The sequence below is a fragment of the Hemicordylus capensis genome, chromosome 1, assembly GCF_027244095.1.
Source record: "Hemicordylus capensis ecotype Gifberg chromosome 1, rHemCap1.1.pri, whole genome shotgun sequence".
Classification (NCBI taxonomy): domain Eukaryota; kingdom Metazoa; phylum Chordata; class Lepidosauria; order Squamata; family Cordylidae; genus Hemicordylus; species Hemicordylus capensis.
The window spans coordinates 25,527,142-25,553,856 of record NC_069657.1 but is presented as its reverse complement, the minus strand read 5'-3'; the positions used below and the strand labels follow the sequence as shown (position 1 = coordinate 25,553,856).

Here is a 26,715-nt window from a genome sequence, read left to right as displayed (position 1 = left end):
GAGGAACAAGTCACCATCCTCCAGATAGGTCCCCAAATGGATTGTTCTGGGCTGAAATGGACCCAGGAATGAACCAAACAGGAGTTCTGAAAACGAACAGAGCTCCCGAGATGAATAGTTTCCATGCATCTCCTAATACAGAGGAAAGAGCAATCATTTCTGTTTCAGTTTAGCCAATAATTGTAGAATTCCCTGCTAAATGCCCTGACTTTATTTGACTTCAGAGGGTGCAGCAGATCTTTCTTGACTAACAGAAAAACTGACCTTCCCATCTTGGCAACACTGAACATTTAAGATGGAGTCTGCACATGTTCAGATGCCATTTTCTTCCTGCCGTTGCCCAAAGGCTGCTGGGAACAGGGAACTTCCTGTTCCCAGCAAGATGCAGCCGTGCAAATAGAATGTCCACCTGCTGAATACAAACAGCACCGCTCTGGGGCCATGGTGGAGGAGCAAGAGAGAGGCAGGTAAGACCCTCCTTCCTCTTTTTAAAGTGCCCAATCTCCCCCTACAAACAAACAAACAAACTGATAGGCTGGGACAGTGCCAAAATGCTTTGAACACATCCCTAGTTGTGATTGTTTCTGCTCTTCTTTCTTCACTCTTTTTGAGTTTGGTCTTCTGCAGTTATCATTATTTGACAGATTTCTCTACTGTCTATCAGATGCATAAGGATTTCCTTCTTTAGCCTTCCAAAGAACTTTAATACTTCTTTTGGAAATGGGAATCTTCTCTGTGCTTTGAGTTTAGAATGTTTCCACTGGAACGATTCAAAATATCGGCATCATTTAGTGAGAGCAATGGTGCTTTTATCTGATGAATGCTGTGCATACCACTGTGTACTATTTGTGTGTCATCTGTGAAGGTTATCTGTCTGTTCTGCTTTCTTCTTTCCCTTGCCAAAGATTTCCCCTCTATTAGCTGCTCATCTGGTTGGCTCTGTTAACAGATGTGTCCAAATCCACATGTGGTGTTGCTCCATCTGAAAGAATAATTAGAGGGATGTTTAGTGGTGTTCAAAGACCATGAGAAGGAACAATCCTTCTGAATGGCAAAAACAATTCATTGTATACAGTGCCACTGCTTTAGGCTCAGGGCTTCTCACGTGCCTTGTGCTATTTCTTCTGAATGAGATAAAGCAACGAAATTACCTGTGCTGCCAGCATTCCTGATGATAAATCTATTACTTGGCTTCATAGGATAGATGAATTGGTTTTATGATACAACGGGGAAATGGCTTGACTACCAAGCCAGAGGTTGCTGGTTCAAATCCCCACTGGTATGTTTCCCAGACTATGGGAAACACCTGAATCAGTCAGCAGCGACACAGGAAGATGCTGAAAGGCATCATCTCATACTGCACGAGAGATGGCAATGCTAAACTACTCTTGTGTTCTACCAAAGACAACCACAGGGCTCTGTGGTTGCCAGGAGTCGACACTGATTCGACAGCACACTTTACCTTTACTTTTACACTTCTAAAAGCTAGTATTTTCCTTTCAGCTACTTATCTGTTGAAGAGTAATCACTTATAACGATAACATCTTTAGTGAATGGTTGGCAACTCTTTTTAACTTAAAACTTTTTAACCTTTCAATCTGCAAAAAAACAAAAACAAAAACCCACATCAAAATGATCAATAAATGTTGAGCTATCATACGTGTTTCAATGATAGGTTTAACCATTAAAGGAGACCAGGTAGCCACTTCCATTAGCAATAAAAGGACTTACTTCTTAAGGGTCTATTTCCACTTTGATTATGTTTATTATGTCCTGAAGCAAAGCAACAATTTTGATGTTCCTTACCTCATGCCAGACTTTTTGTTATGAGTAAGTTGCTTTCTTGAGCTAGTGGGATGCCATGGATTGCTTTATGCTTTCAAGCCAAGCCATTTCCTGCAAATGAAGATTGACCCCACCACCCAGTTCTCTGCACAAGTCTGATTCTTTGTAAGACCGGGCGTTCTCTGTAGTTGCTGCTGGCCTATGGAACGCACTCCCGGCGGATATCCACGGTTCAGGCTTGCTGTTGGCCTTTAAGAGAACCCTAAAGACTTACTTGTTTGGCCTGGCCTTCCAAGGTTTTAAAATTGTTTTTAAGTATTTTAATTGGTTTTAAATTGGGTTAAAATTGTCTTTGTATTGTTTTAAGTAGTGTGTTTTAAATATTTGTTTTTGTTTTTTTAAACTAGTTGTACACCACCCAGAGTCTCTGGATGTGGCGGTTTAGAAATGTAAATAATAATAATGATAATAATAGCAGATATAATATAAGTGGAAAATCAGACATCACCAAGACCTGGCAATGGCTTAAGAATGGCAACTTGAAGAAAGAAACAGAGGGTTTAATACTGGCTGCACAAGAACAGGCACTAAGAACAAATGCAATAAGAGCAAAAGTAGAAAAGTCAACAACAAACAGCAAGTGCCGCCTTTGTAAAGAAGCAGATGAAACCGTGGACCACCTAATCAGCTGTTGTAAAAAGATCGCACAGACTGACTACAAACAAAGGCATGACAAGGTAGCAGGGATGATACACTGGAACATCTGCAAAAAATACAAGCTACCTGTAGCCAAAAATTGGTGGGAACCATAAAATTGAAAAAGTTGAAGAAAATGAAGATGTAAAAATATTATGGGACTTCCGACTACAAACAGGCAAACATCTGCCACACAATACAACAGATAAAACTGTAGTCGAGAAGAAAGAAAAACAAGTTAAAATAATCGACATAGCAATACCAGGGGATAGCAGACTAGAAGAAAAAGAAAAAGACCAAAATAATCCCAGTAATATCTGGCGCCCTAGGTGCAATTCCAAAACATCTTAGAGTGCACCTCAACACCATAGGGGCCTCAGAAATCACCATCAGCCAACTACAAAAAGCAACTTTACTGGGAACAGCCTACATTTTGCAGCGATACCTATAACAACAATAACATTGCTAACAAAATTCTGGCAGCCCAGGTCCTTGGGAAGGACTCGATGTCTGGATACAACAAACCAGTCAATAACACCTGTTTGACTGTGCAAACAAGAAATAATAATAATAATTTTATATATGTATGTATGTATATACAAAGGTGCATTTTTACATACCTAGGAGAAGTATCTTTTTTTTCTCTTGAGAGAACAGATTGTAGTTCCTTCTAAACCCGAAAATTACTTTTCAATTTGCAAAACAGTAATCAGAATGGTTTGATCAGCATTTAGCCATGATAGATGTCTTCTGTGATTACTTCTGTGATTGTTTTGAAAAGGCCAGTGGGCCAGAAAAGAAACCAACTAGCCATTTTCTTTGGCAAGAAAGGACTTAGCACTTAAGCACTTACCTCCATGTTAGTGATGACCACTTGTGATTTTTTTTTACAGTTCCTCCTTCCTGAAACAGTGTAATGCTGTATATCATCAGACTTTTTGTTATGAGTTTGTTGCTTTCTTAAACTGGTTGAAAACCATGCATTTCAAGCCAAGCCATTCCCAATTAATAAAGCACATTGTGATGGTGTAGCCTCTCATTCTCTGTGAGAGAAATCAAATGACTGCTGTATTATCTGAAGTTTTTAACTGCTTTTTCTGAAACAGTGCAACATGTTATGTTCCTTACCTTGCATCATTTCATACTTTGCATTGTGTTTATTATGAATTAATTTTCTTAAACTTGGTGGTATTTATTATTATTATTATTTTGCTTTTCTAGACGATTCTCCAAATGAAGGTAGTCTTATTGTTGTCCATTTGTCTGTCATTTCCTGCTCAAGTTGATCTATTTCCAGGGTGAAGATACTTCTCCAGGGAGTTATTCGCGTTTGACTCAGGCTTCGGGGTAAATGTTGAGCGAAGCCACTTCGAAGTACACTTGCAGCTTTGAGGGATGCAGCCCCTCCCCTCTCCTCTCGGGTTTCCTTTTGGTGGAGGTTCACAGGGCATGCTCCATGTTTTCCTTCTAGCCAGTGGAAGTTGGGGAGAGAGAGAGCTCCCTACAGAGATAGATCTGCATTTCTGAAGAGTGTGTGCCTCTTATCATGCTAATGATTCTATGTCAGTGCCTCTCTCATTTGCTCGGGCGTTTTCAGAAAAAGTAGCCTAAAACCAGCATTTCAAAAACCTGGACATACGTAGAGATAAACTAGAATTCACACCACAAAGCCCAGTTTGTGTGTGGGTCCAAAAATCTCGAAGGGACTTCGAGGTTAGTTTGGCTGGTGTGTGAACGCACACACTCTCTTCTGAAACAGATTCGGACCATGCAGAAGCCCTGTGTGTAAAGCCTCCAGAAGACATTATATCCCTTCCCCACTGTCTCTAGAATTAATCCTTGTCAAATATTATTTACAGAGCCAAACAACGAAAGGAAGCAAAATAATTTGGTATTTAGAGATGCTGAAATACTTGCCTCATCTGCTGGATCGCTTGGTTTCAAACCGCTTCCAGCCATTACAGATACCTGTTCTAGAACAGAAAGATACGTCTTACCTGGCAGCCTAACCATTCATTACTATATTTAACAGCTTTGAGTACAACTGCTTTGCCATTATTATCCCACCTATTTCTTGGGACAGGAGGAGGAGAACCAAACTGCCCCTGTGAGATGCTGCTGCTTTTCCTGCACCCTCCACACACCACTGAGCCTCACCCTTGAGCGTTAGCCATCACCAAGGAAACAATGAGCATGTCATGATAGAGAAAGGTGATGTCATAATTGCCACCTGCAGAGGTGGGGGCAAAGTGTCGTCCCTCAACACTGGGGAGATGTAGCTGGTGGGCACCTATCTACATTACAAACATACATATTTTTTACCAGTCCTGTTCTGGGAATCAGGTTTGTAGCTATAATTGAGTGGAGGGGTTCAAAGAATCTGGGGGCCCCAGCTCCTGAGGGCCCCCCAGCTTCACCCCTCCCTATTTTTCCCCCATTATCTCCCTCACTCCAAGGAGCTACTGGGGAGGGGGCGAACACGGGTCCCCTCTCTTCAACTACGCCCCTGCTGGGAGTTCTAGTTTGAAAAGAGTGCTGATAATTGTCAGATCCCAAAACCCAGGGGTTCCCAATTTTGAGTTTCCAGTTGATGCTGGACTACATCACCCTCAGCCACAATAACCAGAGGCCATTGTGTCTGAGGATGATGGGGCTTGTCGTCCAAAACACAACCCGACAGATCCAATAATACAGAAAAAAGGACGTCAAGGATGAATATGTAAATGTAAACTATACTGAAAATTATGAAGTCATATAAACATGGTAATATAGATGGATCATACGAGGTAAAAATACTAACAAAACATGGAATACATTAAACAACAATGAATCAAGAAGGAGAATAGATGTTGGATCGACAGTACCCTGGTGATAAAGCTGTTTTGAACTCCTTTTTTCAAGTGTTCATATGAGTTTAGATTATCTCGCATAAATGTCAATCAGATCTTCATTAGAATTTCAAAGCCATGTTGGGGAAGATGTTTGAAGATGTAAAAGAAATCTTCTTCATAGGGGACCTCAAATCTCTTATGATGCGATAGGGATGTGCATGAACCTGTTCGGAGACCCTTTTACGGGCCTCTGAATAGGTTCTAACTCTGGAAAGTTTGAAGGCTCGGAGGCGGAGTGTATGAGTGTCGGACTTTAAGGTTATGGGAGGGTGCACTTACCCCTCCCTCCGCTTTCCCCTCCATTATGCAAGGCTCTTTCAGGGCAGCAGTGTACCTCCCTGCCACCCTGTCCCCTTGTTGGCCGGAAGTATACCCGGCGTGCATGCGCGCGCCTACCCACCCAACATGCGCAAGGGTTATCTAGATAGACCAATGGTCTAACTCAATGTAAAGTAACTTTTTATGTTCCTCTATTTCATATATATTTATATTTATGGTATATTTTCTATATGAGCTAGATTATCTCATGGCCTTTTGTGTAAAAACAAACTAGAATACAATCTCAAGTAGACTTTATTCTCGGTTGAGTTTGTTACACCCAACAAGTAACCCTTGGTAAGCCCTAAGTGAGCAAAGCAGCACCTTTTAAAATTAATTAATTAATTAAATTAAAATATTTATACCCCACCCCTGCAGTGCACTACTGCTCGGGGAGGCTCACAACAATAAGATAGACACAGATACAATAAAAGTCATAAAATTAACTAAATTTAAAAAAAAATTAAATTAAAATGATGATTCTCTGATATTTAGCAGGGGAAAAACAACTCTCCCTATCCAGCTGCATGGCTGTTGCTGGTTTTTACCTTGCATTTCTTTTAGACTATAAGCCCTTTTGAGACAGGGAGCCACCTTATTTATTATTTGTTTGTTTTTTCTGTGTAAAGTGCTTTGAGAATTCGTTGATAAGCAGAATATAAATATCCATAGTAGTAGTAGTACACGAGGGAGTTCATCGTATGGTGCCAGTTGCCATTGTCATGCTGTAATCAGGAAGGTAGGAGGGACTAGTTCACACTGTGAATGCACTGAGGAAACTGAGCCTGTGCAAAGGTTTGTCAGATTCTGTAGCTGCAAGATAACTTTCTCCTCTGTTGCTTGGCATGAAACCCCATATGCCTAGGCCTGGAATGTGATGGGCATTTTCACAAGCTCAGTTTCTCCATGTACAACTGACCAGGGCCTCATGCCTCTGGTGGGGAATTGTGTGGCAGTGGTAATTGGCACTGCACTGCAAACTCCTGCACATATTGTACAGTATCTGATAGAGACTTTTTGAAAGAACCACTTTCAAGTTCACTGTTCTCAGAACTGCTCAGTATTTTGCATGAACTGAACTGAAGTTTCTTTGAGATGAGTGTTGGCAGCTGTGCAGCATGCTTTGTGGCGACCCAGGGACAGGCTGCTGCTGCCTCGTGACTCCCCACCACTTGCTTGTCCATGCCAGCCATGTCCCTTGCAGCAGCATCCGATACATGATGACATGGGGTGTGGCCAGCACCAGGAGCAGGGGGACTTGAGGCCCTTGGGTCCTGTGTTGTTGTTTATTTATTTAAAATACTTCTGTGCCACCCCAAACTTGCATCTCTGGGCAGTTTACAATTAAAATCATTTTAAAAATTAAATCAATTAAAAATTAAAATCATTTAAAAGATGAAAAACATTCAAAACCCAGTATTAATTTTTTTAAACTATAAATCTAATTAAAAGCCTGGGTGAATAAATGTGTCTTTAGTTCTTTCTCTTCCTTGCTCCGTGTCAGTAAAGCACCCAGCTAATGAACAATCGCTCACTGGCTGGATGGGACCGTCAAGCCGTGTCTGTCTCTCCTAGTGGTGAGCACTCTGTTATCTGGCTGGGTGCTCTCTTTCCCTTGCTTAGAAAAAAAACACCCAGCTAGTGAAGAAAGCACTCACTGCTGGGAGTGGGCAAGGGGCTTGCATCACGCTCCCGGCTAGTGAGCACTTGGTTTGTTGGCAGGGTGTGGAAGGAGAGTGAGGGGGTGCCCTGGGGGATGGGCAAGGGGGTGCCGTGTTGGACCCTGGCAGTCCAGGAACATCCCCCCCATGCCTTGTCCAATGGTGGTTACACCACCGAGTGTTATTTATTATTATTATTTATTTAAAATATTTATACCCCACTCCTCCAGGTCACTACTGCTCGGCACGGCTCACAACAATAAGATAGACACAGATACAATAAAAATAATAAAATTAACTTTTTTTAAAAAAGTTATTTATGTGCCTGCTGTTTGCACCCAGTGTGATATCTGCTCAACCTATCTTCTATCTATATAATTCTATAAGGCATACCCTGGCTAATCCTGTGTGTGGCAGCTCTCGTGAGAGTTCGTGAGCAGAAGCACCTGATTGGGCAGTGGGGAGTCCATATGCAGATAGAGAGGAGGAGCCTGTGAGAGCAGAAGCTCCATGGTGATTCGGCAGTGGGAATTCCATATGCAGATAGGGAGGAGAAGCCTGTGAGAGCGGAAGCTCCATGGTGATTCGGTAGTGGGAATTCCATATGCAGATAGGGAGGAGGAGCCTGTGAGAGCGGAAGCTCCATGGTGATTGAGCAGTGGGGATTCCATATACAGATAGGGAGATTGTAGAGGAGAGGAATATATATATATATATAGTGGGCAGGGGTCTGCGAAGAGAGGGGCCGTGAAGGAAGAAAGAGCCTTTCAGGAGAAGGAGTCTGCTGTTGTGTGAATTAGATGAGGAAACAAGATCTGAACTCAGGAAAGAGAGAGAGAGAGAGAGGAGGGGAAGACAGACAGAGGGGAAGAGCGAGTGGATGAGAGAGAGAGAACAAGAAGGGAGGAGAAGAGAGAAAGAAGGAGGGGTGGGGTACAGGCCCGAGCCTGTCAGCGGCCTGAGGGGAACAAGTGGCCATGGCGGTGCCTATTGGCAGCAAGGAAGGGCCCAGTCAACTACCGCTGCTGTTTGGGACTACCAAGGCCATTGGCGGAAGGAGGCAGGCAGGCAAGGGATGGGCCCATGCCTGGCAGCGGCCTGAGGGGCAAGGAGTGGCCATGGTGATGGCAGCAGTGAGGAAGGGCCTGGTCAACCGCTGCTGCTGTGGGGAGGAGCAGGAACAGGGCTCAGGTGAGGGAGGGGAAGTCTCTGGGGATAGGGGGCTGCAGCTTGACCAACAGGTGGCAGCAATGCTGCAGCCTCGACCAAGAGGGGTGAGGGGGATGGAGTCAAGGGATAAAGGAGCAGGAGCAGGAATGCGGCTCAGATGAGGGTGGAGAGATCTCTGAGGTGAGGGGTGCTGTGGCAGAGGGTGAGGAGAACAATCAGGTACTAGTGTGCAGATGCTCTGCGCGGGTTAAGCTAGTATATTTGCAAATACAGATTCTTACAAAGGCACCAACAACCTTCAGTGCTGCTCACTTGCTCACCTCAAAAGTGCTTCCCATGGATGAAATCTGTAATGTTTGGGATGGTGCTAAAATATTCAGAAGATGAGGGAGTCTCTTTATTCTGTCAATAAAAATAGTGAGCCGGGGGAGTTCAGAAATTAACCTTTCTGGCCTTTAATAGTACAGGAGAGAGAGCAGAAAGTGTTTAAAAACAAGGAGTGTCTCAGATTTTGAAGACATGGAGGCTATTTTTGATCAGCATTTGCTAGACAATACGTTCTTGATTTTTGCCAGTCTGCTGTCAGAAGTGCAGTTGCAGTAGCAGAGCAACTATTTTTAAAGAACTCCAAGAACTAAAGAAAGTTGGTAAAATGCAGTGTAGCTTCAGCAGACATAATTGGGAGATGGTAGTTTCTTTTCAAGACCCCAGCTGCAGATGAAATTTTCTCCTCCAAATTTCCTATTAAAATTTGTTTTTAGACATTCCAGTTAGTGCCTTAATTGTTGGTTCTCATTTCTCAAAGAAGGGAATGTCATGGCTGACAGTTTTTAGTCTTCCAAAATAGCCACAATCTCCTAAATTAAACAACTTTTGTGTCATGCTCAGCAAAAGCAAACTGGGCACTGAGCAAAGAGTAAAGTTAATATTGCACAGAGAATATTTGGTATTGTGTCACCAACCCTTGAAGCTTCTCATTTTGGGCCTTGCTGGCAGAGCTGATTAAATCGCTTCACAGAAGGACTCGATGTTAATGCTTTTTATAAATGTGCCGTCAAGTTGATTACGATTCCTGGTGCCCATAGAGCCCTGTGGTTTTTGTTTGGTAGAATACAGGAAGGGTTTACCATTGCCTCCTCCCGTGCAGTATGAAATGATGCCTCTCAGCATCTTCCTATATCACTGCTGCCCGATGTAGCTGTTTCCCATAGTCTGGGTAGCATACCAGCGGGCATTTGAACTGGCAACCTTCTGCTTGTTAGTCAAATCATCATTTTCTAGTAAAAGTGCATTCCTGTTGTCTAATATAACTTTAATGCATATTCTGGGATAGATGTAAGTTTCATTTTTAGAAGATAGGTACACACTATTATAGGTGCACACATCTTATAATGCTGTTTCATTCAGGCAACCGAATGCATTTCTTTCTGTTTGCATTTCACACACATGCCTGTCTTATTCACAGGTACAGGAACATCATTGAAATATTCCCAAATGGGGTCTCTTTTACAGCCTGCTGTCATGGAAACAGACAGGTGTTTCCTTTCTACAACACACTCCAAAGAGGTTTCCTTAGGACTGCATGAATATGTTCTGTTCACTTTTGCTTTCACTTTATATTCCCCTCCCTTAACTCTTGTGTTTATATTCCAGAATCTTCCTCCTTGCTCTGGATCTACTCCACCGCTCCCCACCCCCATCCTCTATTAATTTATTTGCCTTCTTTAGCCCTATTCAGACATTATGCTGTATGAATGTACAGATCTCTGTACATTTGTGCACATGTTTGTGTAAATGACTGTAGCTGTGTTCATTTTAAAAGTGAAACTGGATACAGGCCCTTCAAATGCATGGTGCAGATAGGAAGTGTACTTCTGTACCTGCGTTCAGCATCACATGTGAATGGCTGTACCAGCACAAACTGTACCTGTGTACACACTACACTCGTCGTACAAGTGTTAAGAACATAAGAACAGCCCTGCTGAATAGAGGCCCAAGGCCCATCCAGTCCAGCATCCTGTTTCACACAATGGCCCACCAGATGCTTCTGGAAGCCACAGGCAGGAGTTCCCTCTCTCCCGCTGTTACTCCCCTGCAACTGGTACTCAGAGGCAGCCTGCCTTTGAGGCTGGAGGTGGCCCACAGTCCTCCGACTAGTAGCTGATGATAGACCTCTCCTCCATGAAGTTATCCAAACCCCTCTTAAAGCCATCCAGGTTGTTGGCTGTCACCACATCTCGTGGCAGAGAATTCCACAAGTTGATTAAGTGTTGTGTGAAAAAGTACTTCCGATTGTTGGTCCTAGATTTCCCGGCAATCAACTTCATGGGATGACCCCTGGTTCTAGTGTTATGGGAAAGGGAGAAGAATTTCTCTCTATCCACTTTCTCCACACCATACATGATTTTATAAACCTCTATCACGTCTCCCCACAGTCGTCTTTTTTCTAAACTAAAAAGCCCCAGGTGTTGTAGTCTTGCCTCATAAGAAAGGTGCTCTAGGCCCCTGATCATCTTGATTGCCCTTTTCTGCACCTTTTCCAGTTCTACAATGTCCTTTAAGGATTAAGAGTTGAGCGTTGAACATAACATGCAAATAGGCCTAATGTCTTTCCACTTTGAGCAGGGTGGGGGGGAGGCATGTGCTTGACTATTTGTGCTGCACGTACCACCCACAGAATCAGATTGATCATGTCTGTTATCTCTCATCATCCCCCTATACTGCTGTTAACATGTTCATAGAATATAAGTAGAAGCTGTGATTACTATTTCATTAATATATATTTGACCTAGGTTCTTTTTAATGAATTTTTAAAAAAATTAAAATCAGCTTTTTAATTTTTTAAATCTTATTTTAATTTTTTAAAATCAATTTTTATCAACCCTGCTTGCTGGTACCATATTTAGATTGTGTGTATCTTTTTGCATGGTTAAAACCTGTGTGTGTATGTGTGTGAGTGTTGTCCCTCCCTCCCCACTTGCCCTATGTCATCCCTTCTATGCATTGCTGGCTGCATGGGTGAATATTTAGGGCTTTTCTGCACAATCAGTTTTTAGTGCAACTTATTAATGTTGCATTTCTGACAGCAGACCAGGTGGCTGTTTAAGTATGAGGAGTAGCATCGCAAAACACATGAAAGCAGGAGTTGAGAAAAGGGTACAAAGTATGATAACCAATAAAGACAGCAGAGTGGGAATGAGAAGAGGAGAAAGGTGAGGTAATGAGGACATTTCCAGGTCTACACATGCCACCCACCATTTCTAGCTTGACATAGGCAATGAGGAACAAAAGACACATAGCTGGGTGCTGAATTGTTGCCTGTGGGTAAAAAGGTAAAGTGTGCCATCGAGTTGGTGTCGACTCCTGTGGTTGCCTTTAGTAGAATACAGGAGGGGTTTACCATTGCCATCTCCCGTGCAGTATGAGATGATGCCTTTAATCACCTTCTTATACAGCTGCTGCCCGATATAGGTGTTTCCCATAGTCTGGGAAATATACCAGCAGAAACCTCTGGTTTGGTAGTCAAGCCATTTCCCTGTTGCACCATTAAGTGGCTTTGCCTATGGGTACCACAAGAATATTTCTGGGGGAAGAGTGAACATAAATGAAAGCATCCACTGTTCAGTGTTAATCTGGCCATGAATTGCGGTAGTGGGACTGTTCCTTTCCCCCTGCAGATGCTCATGCCTTAGTCTAAATGCTCTGGGGATGGGGGAGGTGCATTTGAAGAATTTAGAATATGATTTTAAAGCTCAGCATCTTATCTGTAGATGTGTGTTGCCTGCTTTGTTCTGTGTATATGAATATTAAAATCTATAGGAGGATAACATAGTGCAAAAGTTCCCATAGTTGCAGAGTCCGCAGGATTTCTCTCGCTTGCTTGCTTGCTTTTTTCCCTTCTAAGTATGTCAGGCTGGTAGCTTAGAAACAAGGCTGGATTGAGAGTTCATCCATAAGAGCACACTTAACTTACAATACAGAAGTCACAGCTTTTTTCTGCTGGGATTTCTTTTTAGTGTTGAGTCAGCAAATGAATTATCCTTGGGGGCATTTAGATTTTAAGACCCATTTGCTGCTCTTATTTGCTTGTAACTTTTTTGAATTGGGGCCATGATTATAGTGCTGATCCAAATAATGTACTTGTGTCTTAAGCAAGCCAGAAAACATGTCAAGAAGAGCACATTTTAGCCCTTGAGGAAACCCCATTGACTCAAAGTGGCATTTACATTACACTGGTGTGTGTGACCTTGTAACTAGGAATGGCTTAGGGCAATAGCATCTCTGCATGCAAACAAAGGGTGCTGAAACTCTTGGGAATAAATGCATGCATGTCCCAATTATGCCAGATGACTACAGCATCACAGTGTGTGCTTTGAAAACAAAGGATGCAGCCGCTTTATCCTGTTCCAGCACAAGCAAAGCAAAACCTCCAAGCCTAATCAAGGACACACGTTTATACAACAGGAAATGAGGGCAAAGGATAGCCTTGCTGGAAGAAATCCAACATATAGTATGAGCAAAGTAGGTACCAAAAAGCAAGGGAAATCCATTCTTAGATTACAAAAGGCTATCAGTCCAACTAATTTGCACTAATGCATTCAACCAATTAAATCTCAGCTAGTTTTAATCCAATAAGATTGATTGCTTTTTAAAGCAGTTGCTCTTCTTGAAGTGCCTCTCATTCACCTACTAGGAGCATGGTTAAAATGTTTGGCCAGATATCTGGGGTTTTCCAGCACTGGCCATGCATTTAAATTACTCTCAGGTGCTCTGGATAAAGTTGGAACAATACATTGGGAGAATTATTCAAGATGAGCAGCTCGTTTACTCTCTCAAAAGGTCGGGTTTTAGCACAATATTACTTAAAGTTGATTCCCCCCCTTAGTTTTATATTTGGCTTTTACTTTAGGCATTACTTTGGCTTTTACTTTAAGCATTTTATAAGGCAGAGGTGGGCAGAAGATAGATCGGGATTGCTGGTTGATCTTTGAGTGACTTGCGTTAGATCGTAAAGAGTTTCTGACTTTCAGTTGTTTTAACAATAGCAAGAACAAAAATATCTTCCTTCCCCCTCTTCATTTAGCTGTTGAAATGACAAAATCTTATGCTGTGTGGTATGTGATAGAACTATGAGGTCAGTTCTGGTAATGATAGGGTTGCCATATTCAAGCTTTCCAGATCTGGGTGGCCTAATTTGCACAATATGCAAATTATGCAGCAATGAATTTGCATTTTATTTATTTATTTATTTGACTGATTTGTATACTTTCCCCTCCTTCTCTGCCCTCCCATGTGATCGCATCCAGAGTAAAATCTGGGCTCCATCCTTTTAAAATAGCCCGTGTACACTGTCCTTTAAAAATCAAGTTTGAAGAGGGCTATTGTGTGTTTCAAAATAGGTAATGTTAACATTTCTCCCGTGTTACTTGATAGTACTTACTGTGATTGCACTTCTATCGTACCTGGATTTCTAAAGTGTTAACCTTGGTTGCATGTACTCCCACTAAGACATTTTCCTTCCCTGGCTGCAAGTTACTAAAACCTGCAGGTCTTCAGATATAAGTGTCTTGAGTGTAGCTCTGTATCAGTATTACCATATGCCATTAGCCCTTTTGACTATCCAGAAAGCTTCAAACACAAACATTTTGTGACATGAGCTTTGGGAATGATTGCCTACAAAGTGTGCTCAGCCTTTGGGAAGCTTCCGAGAGTGTGGGAAGTCAATGATAAGGCTTTTCTGAGTGTGCACATGCAGTGGCATCCCATGCATGCTACTTAGTATCTGCAGTGGCATCAACCTGTGTGTGTACACATGCACAGTGTAAGGTTCTGACCATGCCAGAAGAACCATACAATCTAAATTTTGTACTAGCAACGCCCAATATTAGAAGCTTAAAGAGTTAATGCTGCAAAACCATTTTAAGATTTGAACTGGGTTGGTCAGTGGCTGGCATGTTGTGCAAAAGTACGTCAGCTTAGTAGCGTTGCATTTGCGCAAATTGTGTTATGCAAGAGAGAGCCCACCGGAAATAATGGTATTACTCTTGTGTGAGTATGTCAATTAATTTTTATAGTGACAGATGTTTCCCCAAAGATCTGTCAAGTAATTAGGAAACCCAGTACCACCAATAGATGTGGCTGCCCGTAGTTGTTCAAATGATGGAGCTGTAGTCACTCAAAGAATGCCACTCTCCTAAACTTTCTTTGAATTTAGTATGCTTTTTAACAGGGCCCTAATGCTGAACCTGCAAAATGGAGCCCGTGAAAAGCAACACTAAGCTTACTGTGGGAATAAGCAGACTCAAAAGCATAGTCCTGAACAATTATCTGTCTGCATTAAACTCAAGTATATGGATAGGTAATGTTGAACCTCTGAGTTTGAGAGATTCCCAGGGGAGGAATGAAATCAGCACTTGAGTTATTGGCTTGACACAATTATTTAGAATCCACAACATGAGGAGTATAACTCCTGTCAGTGGTAATAGACCACTTAGAAAACTTCCAATTGTGGACGAGTCTTTTGCGAATATTAGCTTTTTCTTGCTTACTGGGGAGTTCATAATGTGTTAAATCATAGCAGATGGGATTCCTAGAATGCTTAACTACTGAAAGGCCTCAGTGAGGGATAAATGTTGCATTGTGACAGATGAGGTGTTTTGCTTCCATAAAAGCAAGGGGAAACACGGACTAGTGTTCAGTGATCTCAGCATCTGTGGAACCGTGTGGACCTACACATGGTACCATCTGTGTAATTGCACAGTGTAATCTAGTTGTAGCATTGGACTCAGTGGTGTGTGTATTTTTATTTGTGTGTGTAATATTTATGCATGTGTCAAGACACTCTCAACCCAGCATTTAAAAATCCATTTTAAAAAATCAATTTTAAATCCAGCATTAAAAATTACCCAGCATCCTTAGTAATAGAAGGTCATACAGGGATTTTGCAAGTAGGGAAAGGAATCTTGCCTCGCTCTGCTACCATCCTAACAGGCCTCCCTTTGAGGTAGCTCCATACATATTCTAACCTTCAGTCCTGCCTATAGAGGGTTTTTGCTACCATGGATACAGGTGAGGGAGTGACCTGTCTCAGCTCTGGCAGGTGGGCATCCACAGGCCATGAACCAGCCCTGTAGGATCATGGGACAGTGTCTCAACACCTGGTGGAGGTGGGACTGAGGCACACCATATAAAAGAAAGATAATAGTGGAGTCTCTCATATTTGGGCCTAGGCGGTGAATATCTGAAGGCAGGCCTTAACAAATTTTCTTTGGATCTAGGAGCCAGACAATGGACATGTGACAAAATTACCAAACTTAGTGATGGACATTGTATAGGGAAAAGGTAAATAGGCTTCTCTTTATCCCCTTTACAAGTAACCTACTTAGAACAGAAACAGGGCTGAAGTCACAGTGCTTGAAGCTAGAGGCAGCCTCCACCCCCAATAAAAATAAGAATTGTAGGGTGCTTTGAACTTCTCCTGTGAGCAGCTGACAAATGCACATTCTGATCTTGCAAGGAAAAAGGGATATATCCAGTTTCTGAAAACAACCAGTATGGATGTGTCCAGTTCTTTCAACTTGCCTCTCTCTAATCCCTATTAAATTCCTTTAGACCAGAGCCCAGGAGACAAGAGTGCTGGGACCCTGTCACGCAGTTGCATTCTTTGCTACTTCTCTGCAAGAAACACTAGTCTGGTTCTCAAGACCAGCAAATAGAGTTGGACTTGGGTTTGGGAGCTGTGTACACTCCCGTTTTGCAATCATGTGCTCGTCAAAAGCAAGGCAGGAGGAGCTGGGAGAAGTGATTGTTTGTGAGGCTTCCACTGGGTATGAGAACTTTCCGCCCTGGGTAGGAGAACCTCATTAAACAGCTGGGTACAGCTCCTGTGTAGGATGGAGCCCTCTTACCCAGCATGAGCGTCACAGACTACCACTTCCCCTGCCTCCTACCTTTTTATTCACAAAATGGGAGCACGCACAGCCCCCGAACTTGGATTGGACACTTGTCCTACCATATTGCTGGACGTGAAAATTAGCCTCCTGTTTTAGACCCTGCTCATATATTACTATGGAAACAAGAGGGTTTTTTTTTTGGTTTTTTTGTTTTGGTCCCAGCATTTAAGATAGGCAATCTTCATAGGAGTACATAAACACAGTCACTGGATTTGAGAATTGTTACCTCTGCCCTTGCTGTTGCCCCCTCATTTATGCCCAGAATGTAAGTGTATCTGGAAGGTACACTACTACACCAATCTCACTTTGTCAGCCGGTTGGCAACACCAACCGATGATAGATGATAGTCTAGATGACTTCTTACCAGGAGGGGTCAACTGTGCTTGCATCTCATTTATATAGTAGGCTGGATACCTGCCAAGACTCTTTCATCCCAACTTTGCATAAGCTGTCCTGGGTGTTCTGCAGCTGGGATGAGGATTTCCATTAACTGAGAACTTTCATGCCAGCTTTGCCAACTAGCATGATATCAGGTTTGCCTGGTTTATTAATTCAGACATTAGTCTCCTTGGGTAGAGTTCTCAAATCCCAGATAGAAAGTAATATGTGAACATGGGGCTTTGCTAGTTTCAGTCCCCTGGACCATTTTCATGTCTCGGACTCCTCTATACTTTACTAAAGCACTTTACCAACATTTCATGCCGCACTTCATGTATTTTGAATGCTCTAATCCATGAAAGATTTTGTTGAACTGCATGTATTAGTCTGTAAGGTGCCACTACCAAAGGAAATAATTTGGTGTTGTGTATGTATGTCTGTACACACTGGCTGAAATATTGAGGAAATATCTCAGAGCAATCCCATTGAAATTAAAAGGACAAATTAGGCAGATTTCCTGAATATGTCAGTCACCTGAAAGGTGAGGTGAATATGGATTAAAAGATAAGTTTAACTAGTTTACTCTGTGAATAGTATTTATTTGCAAGATTTTCTTATTTGATCAAGAAAGTGCAGCAGATGGACTGATTATTTTTAATCCTGTGTTGCGTCTGTTTTATAAGCTGATTTTTGTATATATTTGTACTAGAGGTATACTTAAGTATTCTATACCGCCATACATTTGTACTGGTCATATCTGCTTTTGAACATAGCCCTTTACTGAATAAACTCTTTTGAGTTGCATAACTGTTTTCCTAGAAAGTCGACATGTGATTTGTCCATTTCTTGGAAAGGCTCCAAAAGCACAGGATAAGCACAGTTCGATTTGTGTGGTGTTTTCCCATTCCAAAAATTGCTGCATGTGCAGTGAGTCAGTTTAGGTTCCAAGCCTGGAATCAATGTCAGCCCATTAGACTTGGCAAAGACTTGAAGACCACTCCAAGTACTGAAATCACACAGTCTGTGTTTCATACCACAGCTGTTACAAAGCTGTTTATTGGCAGGATGTGGCTTATAAATATTGTGCCAGCTTTAGGCAAATGGAACAACTTATTGTATCCACTTCTATGCCACTTCTTCAAAAACTCAAGGTAGATCATAAAGCCCATAGTACTTAACAATAAACCCATAATATATCACAATGCTACAGCTTGGAAGCAGGGAAGCCAGGGCACTTCCTATTTGTGGTTCAACATGCCCATTTGTTTCATTAGTACTCTGAAGCCTTGCTCTGAATTTCTCCTCTTTCTGCCGGAGATAAGCCTTTTTCTGTCATGGCACCCTATTTCTGGAATACTCTCACCAGGAAGGTTTGTCAGATGGCTTTGTCAGAAGAACTGAGTGGCTCAGGCAGTTGGGTGTGTGCAGAGCAGTGCAGAGAGCCTGGCTGAGTTGTGGGTTCAAGTCCTACTGGCTTCACTTAGAAGATGGGGCCATATCTCAGTGGAAGAACCTTTGCATACAGAAGGTCCCAGGTTCAATCCCTGGCATCTCCAGGTAGGTTTGGAAAAGGCTCCTGCCTGAAACCCTGGAGAGCCACTGCCAATCAGTACAGACAATACTGAGCTAGATGGACCAAGGGCCTGACTTGATATAAGGCAGCTTTTCCTGTTCCTGTGCAATTAGGTGCCAATTATAATCTAATTTGTTAAAAACTTGGGCAGGGAGAGGGTCTTTTTGCTAGTTGCACCATGTTTATGGAATAACCTACCCAGTGAGGTTTGCTTGGCTTCATCACTTTGTTCTTTTAGACAGGGAGAAGGAAGGGGGCTTGAACAAAAAGAGCAGGGAATTTCTCAGCTTGAAGAATGCTACCTCAACACATTCACAACCAGTGTTCCCTGTAACAGGAATGGCCTTTAGCTGGGGATTATGGGAGTTGAAGTCATCAACATCTGGGCATCTCTGTTATAGGGAACACTGGTCACAACCCCTTCTGCTTCTGAGGGGGAAAGGTTCCTAAAATTTTCACCATGCTCAGGCGCAGGCTTGGGAAACACAGGTACGTCAGGGATATACTGTGACATTTTCTTGTGTTTTCATACATGTTTAGTAAGTTGTTTCATTCTGAAGTTTCAGTTAGTTCAGAATTCTACAGGCCGTGCTTTCCTTGCCTGGCCATGACCTCTCCCTGATCACGTTTTTTGCAGCTGCCTGCATGGAATCTGAATACAGTTCCTACCTAGGTTTGGTCTCCGTATGAATTTTAAACATGTCTGTTGCAAGGACACTGCCCAGATGACTCGTTTCTTTGCATGCAGTGTTCAAGTGAATTTAAACGCATAGACAGTGGCAGAGAGTTGCATACAAATCTTGCAAAAGGCTGTTCCTTGAAAATATTTTATACATGACAGTTGTGTGTCAAGGGCTGGCTGTTGGGTTAGGCATTAGGGTTATATGAGGAAAATGCATAAAGGTTATATGAGGAAAACGCTAAAATGTCCCATCATATTGATAATGCTTAGAGATTGGCTTCCACTGTATATATTACTATCTGCATTAACCACTTCACCAGCAATTTCCAGTTAACACTATAGGTTACCATGATTACCATAGAATTTTTAGAGTTGGAGGGACCTCTGAAGTCTTCTAGTCCAACTCCCATATACAATAAAATACACAATGAACTCTCTTTTTAAAAGGGAGATTTGTGAGCAATATGGTGGCAGTCTTCTCATCTGAACAAGATAACTCAAACAAACAAAACAACAAACCTCAAAATCATCAGGGTTGGGGACCATTGGTAGTTGATCCAATGCACTGTCAAAGATACTTCATGCATCCTTAACTAGGAATTACTATGAGTTCTAGGATAATTACTAGGAGTTCTTCCCTGCCTGACTCCTAAATCAGCCTTTTTGTTCTCTCTGTAGGGCTTCTTTGCTCTGTAGCTGTGTTTCACCAACCCAATTCATGGCGCCCCTTCACACTTCCTGTGGCAATGGTGCTTGCTGTGGGACCAGGATATTCCCTTGGTGTTTCCCACAAGATTGAACATGTGTCATTAAACACAGAGAGACATTCTGGGGAGCAAGGATTGGCTGACATTCCCTAGCTTGTATGCATCCCAGTGGACATCTGTATTTCACTCTGTACTTGTTGGAGGGAGTTCTCGTGTTCTGGCAGGAAAAACAATATTTGCAGACCTGATTGGGGATCTGCACATGTTTGGCTTGGCTTACCAACCAGCCATAAGTTGTCTCTAACCCTCCCCCATATTTTTGTCCACATTCAGAGGGCTGGAGGGGGAGATGGAGCTGGGGGTTCTTCTCTCATCTGCATTGGTATTTGGAGGGGGTAAAAACAGTGGGAGCCTCTTCCAACAGCATGAGGGTCTCTACTGTTTCTCACCTCCTCCAGCACCAAGTGAGCTATGGAGACTTTTGGGTTGAATCTGGAGCTTTCCCAGATGGGTGGCTTTACTGTGGCAGGAAGTGCCTAAAGCTAAGCCACTTTGAGCACGATACCAAAATGCTACTTTTTTTTTTAGTATGCATATAAGGTGCAGTAACTGAGAATTGTCAGGAGCAAAGCTGAATAATGCCATTGGCTGTATGAACAGCACCTTCTGTTGCTGTCCCGATGTCACTGTAAATGGTTCCTTTGTATGAACACAGAACACCCCCAGCCTAAATGTAGCAAAGCTGTGGTCAGTGGCTGTTCGGAAAAGCTCCTGGGGAGGTCTGTTTGCAAGAGAGGGAAGAGCAGTTTGTGGAATCCTGGTCCAGAGATGTGGAGGAAAGGGGAGAATGAGATGCTGGCTGTCCTGCATTTGCAAGGAGCATGCCTGCCTATTGTTCTGGGATTTGATTGAGAAAGTATATATGCACCTCTTTGAATGTCAGAATGCCTCCAGTTTTATTTTATTTGTAATCGCTGTGTCTTTGAGGTCAAGTTTGAGAATAATTGTGATCAGCTACAGAAGTGGAGGTGCTCTCTCCATTTCACATGTTGTTTGTCAGTCAGTTTGACTGTCTTGTCCGCAGAATAAATGTCATCTGCTCTAGATAAAATTGTGTTTATATAATTGTGTATTCCATTGTACAACATTATAGCACTCTCAGACATGCATAACTCAAAGCATACTTTCTGATTGAGTAAAGTTTCCTATCTGCATAGATGTGTGTTTAATTCAGCTCAACGAACAGTAATGCTATTAAATATTAATCAGAGGTATGTAAATCATTCCCTCATAAAACAGCATCCCTTCTTTAAAAGTGGGACAGTGTTAAGGAGAATTGCTTTTTCATCAGCCAAGATATGCAATAAAATTAACTACAAACGTACATTTTAGCTTATAACCACTGTATTGGAGACCTAGTTTTAAAAATGCTACGGGCTTTCAGATATCTGGATGCATAAAGAAATGTTTTAGCAGAGGTTGGGCCAGTAGTCACAGTGGTGCAGGCAGAGAGGGAGTCTCAGTTTCTCTCTCTCTGGATATATTATATATACTAGTGGGCCTGGGCACAGAGCATCTGTGCCTCTAGCTGGCCCGCCGCTGCCCGACCCGCCGCCACCACCCAGCACGCCACCTTGCCACCCGGCTTGCTGCCGCCTTGCCGCCCGGTTTGCCGCCGCCGCCCGGCCCGCCGCCTTGCCGCCCGGCTTGCCGCCACCGGGCCCGCCGCCTTGCCGCCCCCGCTGGGCCCGCCGCTGCTATACCTTTGTAGGTATAGACATGTTGCAGCATCTAAATATCCTTTCCAAGGTCTTCATTGCAACCTTACCAAGTGCTAGTTTGCGGCATATTTCTTGACTGCTGGATGCTTTATTGTTGATGGTCAATCCTAAAAGGCAGAAGTTATCCACCACTTCAGTGTCTTCATAATCAATTCTGAGGCTTGTTGCTGTGCCCGTTGTCATTAGTTTAGTCTTCTTGAGATTTAGTTGTAGTCTAATTTTTTCACTGTGCTCCATGACTTTCATTACTAGAGTTATTACAATGACTTTCATTCATGCTTCTTCCTCCAACTTTAAAACCACGCTCATCTTCTTCCGGTCCAGCTTCTCTCAGTATATGTTCAGCATATAAATTGAATAAATACAGATTATATGCAGCATTATTATTTCTGAGAGAAAGGTAATTTCATATGGTAACTTGGAACTTTTGAGGAAATGATATTTTTTTCTCCTGTGTTATCATTCTTAGAAGGAAGTTACATTTGTAAAACTTAAGGGTAGGTGGTTCGAACATAGATATGTACTACATTCATATCTACTGTAATGTGCTCTATGTGGGGCTGCCTTTATACGTAGTCCAGAAATGACAATTGGTACAGAATGCGGCAGCCAGATTGGTCTCTGGGACAACATGAAGGGACCATATAACACCAGTTTTAAAAGAACTGCACTGGCTGCCAATATGTTTCTGGGTGAAATACAAAGTGCTGGTTATTACCTATAAAGCCCTTAATGACTTGGGACCAGGTTATTTAAAAGAGCGCCTCCTTTGTCATGAACCCTCCTGCCTTTTATGATCTTCTAGAGAGGTCCAGTTACGGTTGCCACCAGTTCGTCTGGTGACGACTTGGGACCAGGCTTTCTCTGTGGCTGCCCCAGGGCTTTGGAATATGCTCCCTGCTAAAATAGCATCTCCTTCTGTTTGTTTTCAGGAAGACTCTTAAGACTTTCCTGTTCTTGCAAGCTTTTAATTAGAATTGTAATAATTTTAATAATTTGTTTTATATTGTTCTAATCGTGTTTTATCTATTTTAACATGATTTTAATGTTCGGATTTGTACACCACCTAGAGATTTACATATCAGTTGGTATAAAAATATGATAGATAGATAGATAACTAACTAACTAACTAACTAAGGCACAGGAGAGCTTGGAAGATCTATGTATGACTAATAATTCAGCCACGCAACTTGAAGTGCACTGCAGGGAAATGATATGAGGATCTATTTATGAAGGCTACTTCAGTGCAATGACTAAGCAACTGAGCTGTGAAGTTCCTGGTTCACATCTCAGCCCACAAGGCTCTGCAGATTATCAGCAGCTGTCCCTGGGAAAGCCACTTTCTCTCAGCCTCAGCTTTCCATTAGCAATAGGAGTATAACAGCACCGGCCAGCTTTACAAGGGTGTGAAGACAGACACAGAGCCCTTTCTCATGATCAGTGAGGAAGGGCTTGAGGGAGAGTGGGGAGGAAGGCTGCTAGCACTTACCTCCACACAGATGATCCCTCTTTTCTCAGGATTGCCTACCCAGATGATTGCTGGCAGCCCCCGGCAGTGTGGAGGGTCGGGGGCTGGGACACATTGTCCCAGCCTCCAGAACTACCATAATGCACCATGCAAATGTGCAATGAAATATAGGGATTCTCTTGGCACTGGCCGGGAGGCTGCTGCTGTTTCGGCGCTGTGCGAAGCCGCATGGCATCGACACATGATCATTTAGCCTGGGCTAAGGATGCGTTTGCACCCTTAACCCTGGCTAACAAGTGGGGCTCTTTGGCAGGTTTGCTGCCCCGCTGGTGCCGGGAGTAATGCGGCTCCTGGCGGTTCTCACGCACAGGCAAAATCCGGCTTGGCTTCCTTTGCCCGGTTTTGCCTGCGCGTGAGAACAGCTTCACAGTGTTGCTGCGCTAATGTATGGGCAGCTTCACATGTAATGGTGGCAAGTAAGTAAGTAAGGGAGGACCACCGGTTAGGAAACATGGGAAACTGCCATGTACTGAGTCAGACCATTGGTCTATCTAGCTCAGTATCATCTTCAGACTGGCAGCGGCTTCTTCAAGGTTGCAGGCAGGAATCTCTCTCAGCCCTATCTTGGAGAAACCAGGGAGGGAACTTGAAACCTTCTGCTCTTCTCAGAGGGGCTCCATCCCCTGAGGGGAATATCTTACAGTGCTGCTCACACATCAAGTCTCCCATTCATATGCAACCAGGGCAGACCCTGCTTAGCTATGGGGACAAGTCATGCTAGCTACCACAAGACCAGCTCTCCTCTCCTCACACTTGGTTGCTGCCAAGTGTGCCCTTTCACAGTTCCTCCTGCTTCCCTGACATCTGAACCCACCAATGTCAAATGGAGAATGTTGGTAGCCCACTTCAACCCAACTTGCTAAGCCGATTTCGTATGTCTGATTTGAATGTCAGGCGGAGGTGGGTTACTGACATTTTCCACTTAACATTGGTGGGTGCAGACATCATCAAGCAGTGGCAGTAGCGGGAGCATGCTCAAAATACTCAAAAATACTCAAAAACCACTGTATAAATGCTAGATATTTAGCATGCTGTGTGATGGTGGCAGATGTGTGTGTTTAAAATGTGGGTTATCGGGGCTGCAGAAATCTACTAGTCTGTGAGGAGTGAAAAATGATGCCGGACCAGTGAAAAAAGTCCTGATGAGCAATGTACCAATATAGCTTGATGAGCAAAATATTTTGTCTGAATGATAAACTGAGCCAACATTTCTTCACCCCTGTGGATCATACCACACGGATGTGGAGGGAAGAGGGTGGGGGGGAAATGCTTAATCCTTTCCCTGTCCTCCACTGAATCTACAAATGTCCTTTGGAGCCTGGTTTCTTCTGGCTGGGTTCCAGAGGCAGTTTCAGAAGCTGAAGTGGTCAGTGGAGGAAGGGATCAGCAATTCTGTTCCTGCCCATTTCTCCTATGCTTTACTCCCCCCCCTTTTTTTCTTTATAGAGGGGCATTCCAACCGACATCACCTCTATTTAGGCTTGAACATAAACGCATAATGTAGGTGTCTGACCCTACTCAAAAGACCCTTAATAGTTCTACATCATAGTCTCGCTTACCTGCATATATCACTGGAGTGGGTTTAGGCTTGTTAAGGGGCCCAGAGAAGAAGAGGGCGACCAGCAGCAAGGTGGCTGGACATGATTACGACTGCAATGAACGCACCACTGAGAGACCTTAAAGGCCAAGTTGAAGACAGATCATCCTGGAGAGAATCTATCTATGTGGTCGATAAAGGGTCGACACCGACTTGATGGCACTCAATCAATGAGTCAATTAGGCTTGTAGGCACAGATGAGGAGCCTAACAGAATCTTGAACTTCATTTAAAATTGACTCCAGCATCCTGCTCATATCGGCACAAAATGAGCTGTTTATTTCTGACGGTTTAAAATGCTGCTGGAAAGTGCAACCACACAACTAGCAGTTAAGCTTCTACGTCCCCCTAATCCAGCCATCTATTTTTATCAGTTATCTTCTGGGTCCCTTAAGAAACTGATGCAAAGACTAATCCTCCTCTGCCTTCTGACCCATGACCTTAATTAACAAACTGTTCGGCTTAGCCAGCCTTTAGAATGTGTAAATCATGTCTCCACCCCAGACACACTATTTTGATCTCCCCCCGCCCCACTTCCAGCCTCCCCCCCTCCACCCCGCCCAGCCTTGGAGGAGGAGCGGGGAGGCTCCAGCATATAGTGTAAGTCATTGGCCCAATCCAACGTGTTTATAAATCTGGCCATGTAAATGGTTTGTTAAATGAGGGCCTGGTGACTTAAATCAGACTTGAATAGGACATAATTCCTGATTACCTACAGAGTAGCCAAAGAATGCTTGACCAATTTGGGTTGCTGTGTTTTGTGTATAAGGGGACGAGATCACCATGCTTTTATTTATGTGCTTGCTGGGTAGGCATAATTAAATATATCCAAGCTGAATGATATACAACCTCTTGTACTTTTGTGTACTTTAGCATTGTAGTATGTCTCGCATTGTGAAAGAATTGTTCCTTGTTTCAGAATATTGGTTTCACTGAAATTAAAAAAACAGTTGAACAGCTCATTATAGCTGCAGCATTATTACCACCACCACTACCACGATTACTACAGAAAATGTTTATATATCACTTTTCAAGAAAGGTTCTCAAAGTGGTTTGCATAGAAAAATAAATAAGATGGTTCCCTGTCCAAAAGAGCTCACAATCTTAACCCCCACCCCCAAGGTAGATACCAAAAACAGACTCTGGAGGGATGTGCTGGAGTTTTATAGGAACAATTGTTCTCTCCCTGCTAAATAGAAGAGAAAATAAGATAATCACTGCTTTAAAAGGTGCCTTTTTGCTCAGCAGGGGTAACTGGATTTTCTATATTGAACATATACATGTTGAATGCTACCTTGGATGAGTACATTGTATTGGACGTTGCATATACCTGTATATTTTATGAATATTCCTGCTTACTTTGCTTAAAATGCTTTCCAAGTATGCTATAGAAAATATTGGTATAACACAGGTAGTTCCCAGTTTAAGAGACGTGAAAGGCAGTTGCTGGCACTATAAACCCAACAGACTGGCTGATGTCCCTAGCTTACTAGCCATACAGATGATTCAGAAGGCAACTTCAGACATTTCTGTTAAACATCTGGCGGGAAATCCCATGGTTGCGAGGGTGGTGCAATCACGGGAGTGCCTGCCATCATGGGTAGGGCTCTGCAAGCTGCACTGTAAACATGAGCGGTGGGGTGCAGGGGTGACTGATGTGTCGGGAATGGGACTTCCTCCCCCCTGTGCCCCACTGTACATGGCTATTTTTATAACTAGGGCTAGTATGTCTTACTGTGCATAGGAGAGGATGAATGACTCCTGCTAACTTGGCAAAGAGGCACCTTTTAACGTGGTGATTCTCTTTATTGAGCAGGGGGAGAGTAACTGGCCCTATTCACCCCCAGCACAGTACACCCCCAGCACAGCACACCCCCAGCACACCCCCAGCACAGTGACTGTTGCTGGTGTCTATCTTATGTTTCTTTTTAGGTTGTGAGGCCTTTGGGGGACACGGATCCATCTTCTTATTTATTTATTATTTCTCTGTGTAAACC

At 43.0% G+C, this 26,715-nt stretch overlaps 1 protein-coding gene across 5 annotated transcripts in view; it reads left to right on the top strand.

Annotated features, from left to right (window-relative positions):
* EVL (Enah/Vasp-like) overlaps nt 1-26,715 on the top strand; it is a 254,336-nt gene that overhangs the window by 49,141 nt on the left and 178,480 nt on the right. The window contains exon 1 of one of the 5 annotated variants that reach the window (XM_053258075.1): nt 384-467. The exons of 3 other annotated variants lie outside the window; for them this stretch is intronic. In XM_053258075.1, the coding sequence (XP_053114050.1) occupies nt 442-467 (26 nt within the window). In that variant the 5' untranslated portion in view covers nt 384-441. Of the gene's footprint in view, nt 1-383; nt 468-8,663; nt 8,702-26,715 lie in introns of those variants that run through there. One more of the 5 variants, XM_053258089.1, reaches the window with a different exon arrangement.